The following is a 12126-nucleotide window of genomic DNA, read 5'->3' as shown; positions in this document are numbered from 1 at the left end:
GTGAATCTCTAACGGGATATTAGGAAGTTTTCTGGATGCTTTTCTCAAACATTGGATACTGCACTGCTGCGAGCAAGATACTGGAGCAAGTTGGTCACAGCTTGATATTCAATACGATGACCCCCCTCTTTGGAAAAAATGGCGAGATTGAACGTTTCCAGCAAAAAGTATAGAAATAGCCCCCAAATTTAACCCCTCCTAAAAAAGAACTGACTACGTGCCACTAGCATCCATGGAGAAGTGTCATGCTGCAGCCTTGCTCTCCCATTCACAACACTAATAGGTGCTGCGTGAGGACACCTGCACTGGGGTGCTGCAGTGACCCCCAGACCCTCCCGACCCTGCCTTAATGTTAACTAACTGCTTCCCAGGGGGAATCTTCCAAGCTGCATAAACGAACCTGTAGCAACTAACCGCAGAACGAGTTGGCTGACAGCGAAAGCAGATCTTGAACAGTAAGAATCCCAAATTACCAGAAAAAAAGAGCACTTTAATTGTGGTTTGCACTCAGCTGGAGCGCCCCACCCTCAAGTTGCTGGAGAAAAGAGTCAGAGAGGTGGAAAAAAGGTTCCAAAACCAAAAATTAGGGCTGCCAGCAGCAGTAACCGAGGAGGACAAGTCTAACCTGCCTCTGGGGGAGGACCTTTCTGACAAGCCCTGGATACACCTACCAAAAGCTGAGCCACGTCTAGGGCAGTGGCCTGCGGTGCTACGGCTCATCCAGGCAACCAAGTGCCCAGAAACGGCCAGTGCTGTGAGTCCGGGCTTGTCCCCTGGAGACAGAGATTAAAAAAAAAAAACAACTCACTAAGTAATTAACAGAAGGCCTATCTATTCAGAACAACATACCTAAAAATAGCATGAATAATAAGTGAAATGTTTATAAAAATCTGGATTTATTCAGTTTTCTCTATTACAACATAGATTCTTCTCAAATAACAGAAAGATTTAACAGTGTTCAGTTTGTTATATATTAGACTCAAAATTACATATTTTTTAAAAATTTCTAGTATATAATACAAGGAAAATCCCAACAGAATTTACAAAGCCACTGTAGTTCACAAGTACAGGAGCTAAGGTTGTAATGAATCATATAGGAAATTTGTCATTACAGGTAGAAGAAAAATTACATGAATTGGTTAGGATTTTAATCACAAACCTCAGAATTTATTATCTTTAAAATAGATGCATTATAGAAAAAAAAATCATCACTACAAAGAGGCACGTGGTGTTTAGTTGATGGCATTAATTCTGTAACCCAAACAAGGAAACTAATCCACTTCGAGTGGTTAAATTATTTTTTGCACTATTTACGTACTTTACTGAAGTATTTTCATCCCAGAGCCTCAGCAAGCATCTTAGAATATTAATGAGCGAAGCCTGGCAGCATTCCAGCGTTAGCAAATAAGAAAGTAACATCATTCCCATTTTAGCAACGGGGAAACTGAGGCACGGGGATTATCCAGATCCAGGTAACTGCAGAAAGAAAACTCCTGGATCTTGATCCTCTTAGAGAGGTCTTGATGGAGAGACTAGCCTTCCTCCTTGTTGGATGGCTGGTGACTGTGCTGAGCACTGTTTGAAACCTGGTCAGTTTTTTTCGTATTTAAATTGCTGCAAAACAGGTGACATCTATCCAGCTATAGTGTCATTATGATCACCTTTACTCAAAAAAAGCCATTAATGGTTTTCCTTTTTAGATCAAAAAGCAACAACAGCAAGAAGTGCATCTTCAATCCCTCCAAAGACCTTTGGAAGGCTGTCTCGTTATACCCAAAATACTGCAATTGTTCCCTCGATCTGTGCAAAGGTAAATACAGAAAACCAGTAGCTTTGAAAGACAGAATTGCATTATTTATAAAAAAAAGATAAGTAAGAGCTACTGCACAAGAATGCAAAATGAAAATACAGCTTTAAAGATAAAATGTCTATATGGATAGAGTAACTAGGCTCACAGAAGCTGTAATTTAAATTTTCAGGCATTGGGAACATTCCTTCATCAACCAAGTATTCGAAATAAGTTAGCCGAGAGATTCTCAGTCAGGATGTGGCCTTTATAAACCAACATGAAACGTTTCACATGGTCCATAATCAGAAGGATGTTACTTCCCATGACAGCAAAATATCATACCACATCAGCAAGGTTACTCAAAAAACCTTTTAAAATAACTTGGCAATAATGTTTGCTGAATGACTAAAAGGGAAATAAAACCATGTTGCAGATCTGAGATAACATGAATTTGCCATGTTAAAAAAAACCTAAAAAGCCAAGACTTGAACTTAGGATCCAGCATAGATCCAGCAACTTGAAGGCCATTAAGGAGCTTGCGTAATTTATTCACGGGCATCTCACTGTTTGTATTTTGGCAACTAAAACATCTTACTGTGGGAATAAGAAGTCACAGACCGCTGCTGTCTCACAGCAGCAAGGAGCAGGCCAGGCAGCAGGGGACAGGACTGCTGGGAGCGTAGGTGACCCAGCGCCCTGGGGCAGGACATACCCCGTGTTGTCCATTGTGCCCCAGTGACAGATTCTGGCCAGGGCCACTTGCCTGGAAGTTGTTTGGCCTCAGAAGAAGCCTCAGCACAAGCACTTCTGCCTCAGCACAAGCACATCTGCCCAGGGGGCTCCAGGGAGCCCCTGGTTAAATGAAGTCGGTCATCACCCACACACAGACCGTGGAGAAACACTTCACTTCCCTGGCCCAAGACAGTCTCCGTGGGAATGCAGAACCTGCCAGAACCTCCTCTCTCACAGGTCCCAAACGTCTCACCTGTGTTCTGCAAGATTATGCATTTCCCCTGTACCACGACGGAGGAGGACACACAGGCTAAACATATAAATAGCTTTTAAAATAATAAAAATAAATATCCCGATGCAAGATGCTTTAGGGTATCTACCACCACCTCCCATTTTCCCACAATACATTCTGGTTCAGGCAAGGCAGGAGGCATTTGAATGCTACTAGAAAAAAGTCAAGGCTGAAGCTTCAGGAGAGTTATCAGCGCAAGCCCAAGCTGATGAGTAGAGACTGCCATGTATAAATATAAAACCACACACACTTAAATTATATATATTAGCTTTATCTGTATTTTTATATATGTATAAATTAAGTATACATATGTGTGTGTATATACAGACACACACGCATGAATCTCAATAGTCCCTCTGTTAGAGAAACCTAATAAAAATCTCTGAAAATATACATCAATTATTCAGATAATCTTAAGTATAAGCAACGTATTCTGATTGGGTTTTTCATAAATATGCATTAAAATTCTCCACGGTAGTCACCCTGTGGGAACAACAACATAGTTGCATAAGTTGTAAACTATAAATATAGGCTTTAAAAATTCTTTGAAGAACAGGTATAGCCAGTACAAGTAACTTCCAGGGCAAACAGGAGCGATCAGAACAGAAAACTAGACTTGAGCACTCGGCTCCAAAACATCTGTATTGCCGTAACACATGCAAGTGCACAGGACCTGTCCAGTCCCCCGCAGAAGTCCCTTTTAAAAGCCTTCTGTAATTGTGACGGAGGTTATGATTGAAACAATTTAAACAGGCTTACAAAGGCAGAGAAGAATATTTTTGATAACAGATGCAGTACAAGAAAAAGGTCATGTTGCAAAATCCAAGAAAACCCCTCAACTTTGGGGACAGTGTGTTATATATCTCCTCCCTAAGAAATCAGGGCAATCTTTTCAGTCCATCTGCATAATATTTTTCCCTATTCAGGGTTTCTAAATATGCTTTTAAAATGACTTTTTATAAAAATACAGTCAATACGCGCAATACCATATTTTGTTTCAGTTAGATTAAAACCAAGAATGATACAATTGCATTTTTATCTAACAGAAAGTTTCCAACGACAAACACGAGGATGGGTGATGTGTTTTGGGGAATCAGTTAATATCCCATCTTTTCCATAAAACACGTTCCTATTGCAACACGATGAATTGCCTCAGCAGTACTGCGTACCACTCTCCCCAGATCAGAGCAGGTGTGCAGGCAGCAGTGGAAAGTTTGGTATAGATGAAGCCTGAGAAAATTCAGGGTAGAGGTATGTCACTGGTGTAGAGGCAGCATATCCAGGCTTGCAAGAACCGCAAAATTTAGGAAGAGTATTAACTTGCACTTACATGTTACAGTATACCCTGTCTTATCAGTTTCTTTTCCCATCCATGATTACTTAGATCTTAATCCTGTGCAGTTTCAAGTACATTCAAGCTCCTCCTCAGGCTTCTCTCTTGGTTCAAACTGTTAGTTTTCAATGAACCAGACTGAGCAACATTCTGATTACAAGAAACTCTGAAGAACCTGAAAATCAGCAGATGGCTATACACAGAAAATAGGGGAAAAAAACCAGAATACACTACAGAGGAGTTCTAGGATTCTAGCAGGGACCTATACAATATCAGGAGTTTCATAAAGAAAGCATTTTATTTTGCTTTTGTGCAAACTGCCTTGTACGTGACAGAAGCAGTGCGTGAACCACAAAGTGCCCTCTTCACGTGACATTATAAATCTACTGTGAACCCTGCACGGCCCATTAACTTTGTCTCTAGACCAATTCTCCAGAAAAATTCTAATCCCATTAAACTTCCTGAACATCAAAGTTATATTTTACAGAAAAGAAAATGAAGGCAAAATTTCACATGTCCACACACTGGCGGTACAGAAAAATAACCAAGTCCTCATGTCTTAAGCACAAAAAACAACACAGAAAATGGTCCAGATGATAAAGTGCAATTATTATTTCAGTTGTGCTAAAAAGCTTTCCAATTCTGTAGTTTTACTTCTTGCTGATTTTATTCAACTTTTATTTATAACTTTTTTTGCTTCTGTCCCCATCTTTCCAGTACTGTTCAGTTTGCATTTCCGTAAGCCGTGAGACAGTACGCTGAAAGGCAAAGATTTCCTCTTCTCCTGTAAACATGGAGAGTCCTTTGGCAGAATCCTACATTAATACACAAAAACAGTACCACAAAACGGTGAGAGACATCGCTGTACTGAAGTGCATCCTATCTAACTCCTAAGGCTGCGTGCTTTACAGGCTTTGACAATACAAGACAGCAGCATGGCACCAAAAAATAAAAGTAACATCCAAAAATTAAAGAAAAACACCTATTTCAGCTAGGTAATCCTGTGAAGGAACATAGCAAAACAATAATTTGGATTTAAAACAACACGATGACACGTTAACCATATATTTTTACTTTTCTGTTAACTAATTGTATACTGATTTAGACAAATAATTTAAAAATTCATTAACAATAACTAGGTTATAGGGAAAAGAAAAAACAGAATAAGCAACACACAAAATAGTACTGTTTGTGAGGATTTGTGAGACAGTCCTATATAGTCTAGGAAAAGGTGGAACAGACCTTTTATTTCTTTATTTTAAATGTAGGAGCTAAACTTAAATCAGTATTTTTCATACATGATTGAACAGATATAATGATTAACAATCAAAATGACCCTCAAACTTATGCAAAACGGTTCTATATATTGTGACATTTTCTTTGACTATGAATAAATAACATAACATGCAATTATGAGAGCAACAGATACACTGCAGAAAAAGCAGCAAATCACTAGTTAAATGTTTACTTGATTCCTCTTCCTAAAATGCTGCTGTAATTATGAGACCAAAACCAATTCTGATACAAAATGGAGATGATGTTAATATCATGTACCTGGCTCAAGTCCAAATCATCCATCAACACTCTGTTGTGCTCTAGCTCTCCATTGTCATGTTCTACCAGGAACAAGCTTTGGAGAGGAGTCACTGCAGAACAAATAATACGCACCTGAGAGAAGGAAAACAGGCAACAGTATCATCACTTGGGCTTTACAGAAAAGGGATAAAATACATGTTTTATGAAAAGCAAACTTCAAATTACGACCTTGGCTTTTTTCCAGGTATTTTCCCTTTCTCTCATTAGCACTGCTGTTACAGATTTACCTGACTTAGTTGTTTGGAGTATTAACCTTACAGGATCTTTTTCTCAATAACAACTCATGTAACTTTTACTCAGAGAACAGCATAATTGCTATCAAATACTCAGAATATCTGCTATACAAACAATGAGTTCACAATCAAGTTTACTTTCTAAAATAACTTGTGTGAAACTTGTATTTTTCCTATGGAGGAAGTAATAGAAAGTGGCTGTTTGCCTGCAATTCTTAATGACAGCACGTAGATAGAGCAGATCACCCCCCCCCATTTCTAACACGCTATTATTAGTTTATAAATATTAGCATATCCTCTTAGAAACCGTCCATTTCCAAATCATAAAGCACAAAGAATCTGCCTGACTTAAATGAGACTACTTATACGCTTAGTTAGTTCAATACCTTGCTGAATCAGGGCCTTTCTGATCATCTTGCCAGGATATTCTTGAAAAAAAATCTCAATCGACATTTCCTGATTGCTTAAAGATTTGAGTGTGTGCATATACAATCACACATAAGGTAGGGTTTCTTATCTTGTATTACTTTTAAAAAAATCATCTTAAACATGAACTTCTCTTTATTTAATAGTGCTGATTTTGCTTCCATGATTGAAACCTCTGTAAATCCACATGAAGTAATGCATTTATCATTACTATTCCATTAGCGGTTCTGCAACCTAATGTAAAGCCTACAGCGACTGTTTCCTTTAAACTTAATAATGTAACTACACTATTAACTCCTCAGTACCCTGTTCAGGAAGGCACCGATTCCCAACCAACTGCCCATACAGATTAAAATTTTAAAAATTTAAATTTACTCCAGCACAGTTGGCAGCACAATCTTTCATTATTAAAATGATGACATGGCTTCTGTGGTTTTCCAGAGTTAGGAAAGAAATAACATCCCTATTCAAGAAAGGCAAATGAGCTCAGGCTTATATTTATGGTCATGCTTAATACTCACAGAAATAAAAAAAATAAATACATCTTATTTGCCTTTATTGCAATGGGGCCTTTTTTGTGAAGCTGGAATGATGTTTCTTCACAGTGCTAGTTCATTCTGCCTATGTTTTCCAAACTGTTACTACAGAAAGTCTTACTTCAATTATAACAGTCAGGTTTTAGGGCTCCCAATATTATTCCTCTATATACAGGAAAGGCTTGGTTCTCACCTTATGCTCATAAAAGGTATCAATAAGAGTAATGAAACGACGAGCTTGTGTCCTTTTTGCCATTGTAAGAAGTGGTATGTCACGAACAAAGACAGTGTCAAAATGCTTTGATATTTCCAAATAGTCACTGGCCCCAAGAGGCTGAAACAAAACAAACCATAAGAAAACGAAACCCATGATAGAACGATAGATAAATACTGTATCTTGATATACTACAACTACAGAAGAGAGGGTGTAAAGTCCTAATCATATTCTTATTTTTGTTTCTTCGTATCGTGCTTCAGGAATGCTTGTTTGCCCTTACTGACATAGGTATATATGGGTGCTCATTCATACTGTTGGCTTTATCTGAACAGTGTTTGATAGTTAAAAATGTGGCTCTTCTGCATTCTGACAATGTTATGATCTCTCTGACAACCTCAAACAAAATCACTATAAACCATAATCCATAGAAGAAAAGAAAAAAACATTGGTTAAGCTACAAAGTGAACCTAAGGCATAAATAGTTCGAACAGCTATTAGGATGCTTTCCAGCAGCAAGATTTTTAAACGTAAATGCATAGGCTAGTTATTAAATCATAAGTAGACCTGCATTTAGTTCACCCAAGACTAACCCAGATGGAATAAAAATCTTATGTTCTAAGTACTGAAAGCAACAGGAAATAGACAAAAATACAATTTTGTAGCAGTTCCTTAGTTCATGGTTTCACCTGTAATGATGAAATAAAAATCTATAGTAAGAATTTATTAGTTTCTATTTGTGTATCTAAACTATCAACAGAAGATATGCACAAATAGTATAGCTCATTCAAGTACACATTCAAATACATTCATTTAAAATTACTTTTTCATTACATGGAAGGTAATTTTTTCTGCAAGATCTACCCTATTATTACTGCAGGCAGTAATACTTTATCTTGAGCTATTAAGTCATCGCATTTAGGAGAAAAACTTCATACTCCTGAAACTTGGCCCATTAGTTTTACTTGTGCAAGCACTTCAGTATCTTGGATGCAACTACTCCATAGAGCAAGATCAGCAGCATTTTGCATGATAATGTCACAACTCCCTTCCCAGCTAATGAAATGTGCTGTACCAACAGTATAATATGGTTATAAAGCACTGCAATACTGCTAATACCTTAAAAACAGGAAATAAAAAATATTTTCTCGATCTGAAATTGCTAGACAAATTTGCTGTAAGCCAAGCGTAACTTCTTGCAGAATCCTCCCGCAAGAAGTTATTTTGAGCGATTATTAATGGCTGTCCATGACCAGGACTTTGGGTTTTATTTAGATGCAAGAATGAAAAACCCGTAGAAATGGTCTACACGCAAGCACAGGAGAGTGAAGTCCTGATGACATTCCAAAAGTTCTTCTAAAAATTAATGGGAATAAGCTAGAGCTTCTCACCAGCTAACCCCCCAGGCAGGTATTAACGCCTCTGACTCTAAGCCAGTTCTCCCATTTGCAGTCTTGTCAATTACCCTGCTTCCTCATTCACAACCACGCAACTTCCCTGTGACATCTATGGAAAAGAATTATTACAAAAACTTTCACGTGTTTTTAGCAGTGTTTAAGAGCAGCATATACTATATCCTCTCCTCAAAGTTACATATACTGTTTATTTTCTCCCTCCGTTTCAGTCCCCCAGCCACTACTATGGACTTCTTAACCAGAAACCAAGAAATTGATCAGCACGAGGGCTACCAGCAACAGCTTCATGCATCACCTCTGAAAAAAAATTAATCTCGACAAAGAGTAGCTGAACTCAAAATGTTTTGATGAAATAAAGCATGAAAAGGTTCAAGAAAGTGAAAGGAACTGCTGGATGGAAACATTACAGAGCTAGCCCACCGCATACCTCACCACCAGATACACGTGATAGCTAGCTGGACAAAAATCGTATCAAGTGCAAAAGAAAACAAGGGAAGCACTAAAAGCAACATAACTAGGATGCTGCTGGAGATGTTAAGATTGGTGGTAAGCAAACGGTTTAGGTAACGGTAATTTTTATTCCATACTTAGGACAGAAGTATTGTTAGGTACCAAGGAGATCAAGTATGCCTGTCTGCTGAGTACCTGAGAGGGACAACAGCAGTGATCTTAATTGCATGCGAGAAAGGAAATAATTTCTCATGTCTCTTAGGTAAGAAATTAGAGACATCACTGCTATTCAGGTTCATTCTTTTATCACATAAAAAGCCCAAGGACTCTTCTGCTAAAGCCAAAAACCCTGAGGAATTATTCTGTCTTGCCCCAATGTGATGTACTTTCTCATCCACCCTCCTCATTTCAAATACAAAGCATCAAATATTAAAAGCTGATTCTTAAAATAAATGAATAAATAAAAAAAAATTAAAGGCTGCAAGCTTTTGCAAAATCCACAAACTGAAGCACCCAACTGCTGAGCTATACAGTTAAGAACTTGGTGGGCACCTTTGTGGGTATCCACACATGAAAAAAAAAAACCTGGGGAGTCCGAGAGAGGAAACAGGTGGAGGACAAAAATAAGGCTAATGCATTTCAAATGGGAAGAAAGGAAGATGGAATACTTCTTTTGCTTTTCATACAGACATAAAACCACAGTTCAGAGAGGGTTACAATATGCATCTTTATCACAGCCAATCTACTATCAATCTACTTCAGCACTGCAAAAAGCAGGCAATTCAAAAACTCCTCTAATTAAGAACATAAAAGGCAGATCATTTTGAGCTGTTTAACAAGAATTTCTGAAACACCTATGCCAGCGCTAAGTGATAATATTCTGTAAATGTTGTCAGAAACGTGCCTTTGGACATTCCAAAATCTTATGATCAGAAAGATCTGAGCCTAGCAGCCATAAGGATTTTAATAACTTAAGTTTGCACCTCCCTGCCAAGACGCAAGTCTGGTGAGACGCAACTGAAACTCCAAGTCAGCCCGTCTGTGTTATATATGGCTCAGTTGGCATCAGCTGTAGTTCTTTACACAGAGGAGTTCTCAAACCCTCTCCTTTTAGAGTTTAGAAAGACATAACCCTGGAGATGAAGATAAAGCTTTTAATCTTGTTTTCAACATGATTTACTCTCATCTTGGACAAGTCCTTTAATTTCCTTCTGCCTTACTCTACTTACTGCAAAAAGAAGGAACCACCAGCAAGTTTGCAAACACTCCGGGTACAGTTTAAAGCCCTTTTTGTATTCCTCTAACCTTGGTATTGGCCTACCTTCCATGCTGCCTGCAATTGCTTCGAAGCTTTTCTAACTCACCAGCTACACACAAAATGCTCCAAATCCAGGAGACCATGATGCAGGCACACCCTGACAGCTTCTCAAGTCACATTCTCACTGGCCTGTTGCCCTTGCAAAACTGGCATGAGGCTGGCACAAGCATCACCCAGGTACCAACTCTGTGCCACACAGGAAAGCGCCAGGGAAAATGGGTTCAAGGCCAGATTACACCGCTGCTGGAGATTCTGGCTGTACAGTCCATATACAGAACCTTCACTGAGGAGCAGATTTCTGCTGTTTCAGCAGCCAACAGCCCTCCCTCACCTTTACAGTATTGCCTACAGGCCCTTTTTCCTCACCTTGCAGCAAGTACTGGCTGGGTCCTGACTGCCAACGATACAGGCTTGGGACAAGATGACAAGACTACTGGCAAATGATTTTAGACACTTACCATTGTCCTCTGTATAACCTTCCAGGGCTGAAATTTATTTTACGAACCTCACCCAGTCACAGAAAGTATTCCATTTGAGTCAGTAGCATACATGAAGATATTACTTCCTCTGAAGTTGCTAATGAAGCTGCAAATCCTCCTAATATTGACACAAATATATGTAATCCTCTTAGTAAAAGTTTAGCCTGATTAATTTGGTCCTCTGAACAACATTCTAAAAATAACAGCTTGATTTGGAGTGTGTTTCTGGTACTGTCTGATCTTTGTTTCATCAATTATCGATCAAAACTCAACTTCAGAACTCAACTTTATGTAACAATTGTCACTTACCATTTGTTACCAGTTCTTTCACATGCTGCAATATTTTTTTTAAAGAAAAACATTAACAGATAAGAATCCTTCTTATGGTATTATTGTTCCTGCATGTGTATATAAAGTAAAACTGTTGTAGATTTTTATCATTAACTCTGATGCCAGGAGTCAGTATTTTATAGGCATCATACTAATGCAGAACGCATTAGCACTAACATGGGCTACCCTTCTGACAAAGTGTTTACTCCACTTCAGCCTGCTTGACTGAGTTCTCACCTTCATTTGTTTTTGTTTCTCTGTCTACTTAATGCATTTTCAGCTATCATCATCTCAGTTCAAGTAGGATGTTTACTATTTGGAGCTCTCTGGACTGTTTTAAGAGTTAGTCGTCTCCTGTTCCTATTATATACTCCATTTAATTAAAGTATAAAGCATCCTTCTTCTTTGTTGACTCATCAGTGACAAAGTAGCTCATCTTTTAGAGATTATCTGAAGAATACAGAACACTTTACATACGTTAGAAAAAGATATTTCATCTCAAGAGAAAATTTATTTTTGTTTTTGTTGGAAGATATTCCAGGGCCAGTTCCAATAACATCCTGAAGAGTTGTGATTGACAATAACTACAATTTAGTGCAGACACTCCAACACTTCCTAAAACCACAATACAGTTTAAGACCAGATAATATTTACAATTTGGACGTTAAGCAATAACAAAAAATTATAGAGCTCTCTCTGTTTTTTCCAAAGGACCACACTCCATCACTAGTAGGGCTGATAAAACAGAGCACTGAGGTAGTATTTCAAGATCATAATTCAAGAAAGGAACAGAAAAACCTGAGGCGTGATCAGTGATGCAGCTGCATGCTGAAGTTTAAATAAAAATGTAAGATAGTTAGGGCACAGCTAACTTGGTTAAAAAATTTAGAGAGACTGATGGCAGTGCAAATCTATTGGAAAGCTCTGTAAGTTATGGGCAAAGATGAGAAGTTCATCTGAAGCATTATTAATAAACTGAGAAT

The 12126-nt window shown here is 38.2% G+C and overlaps 1 protein-coding gene across 1 annotated transcript in view; it reads right to left on the bottom strand.

The window, feature by feature from the left end:
- Nucleotides 1–3068: 3068 nt before the first annotated feature.
- Nucleotides 3069–12126, bottom strand: part of AFG1L (AFG1 like ATPase) — a 78035-nt gene continuing 68977 nt past the window's right edge. Inside the window, exons 11-13 of the mRNA XM_075145625.1 lie at nucleotides 7131–7271; nucleotides 5701–5814; nucleotides 3069–4961 (exon numbers count right to left, since the gene is read on the bottom strand). Coding sequence (XP_075001726.1) covers nucleotides 4824–4961; nucleotides 5701–5814; nucleotides 7131–7271 — 393 coding nt within the window. The 3' untranslated portion in view covers nucleotides 3069–4823. The remainder of the gene's footprint in view (nucleotides 4962–5700; nucleotides 5815–7130; nucleotides 7272–12126) is intronic.

Source organism: Calonectris borealis, chromosome 3, assembly GCF_964195595.1.
Source record: "Calonectris borealis chromosome 3, bCalBor7.hap1.2, whole genome shotgun sequence".
NCBI lineage: Eukaryota > Metazoa > Chordata > Aves > Procellariiformes > Procellariidae > Calonectris > Calonectris borealis.
The sequence above is the reverse complement of the archived record's forward strand: the minus strand, read 5'-3'. Positions and strand labels throughout refer to the sequence as shown.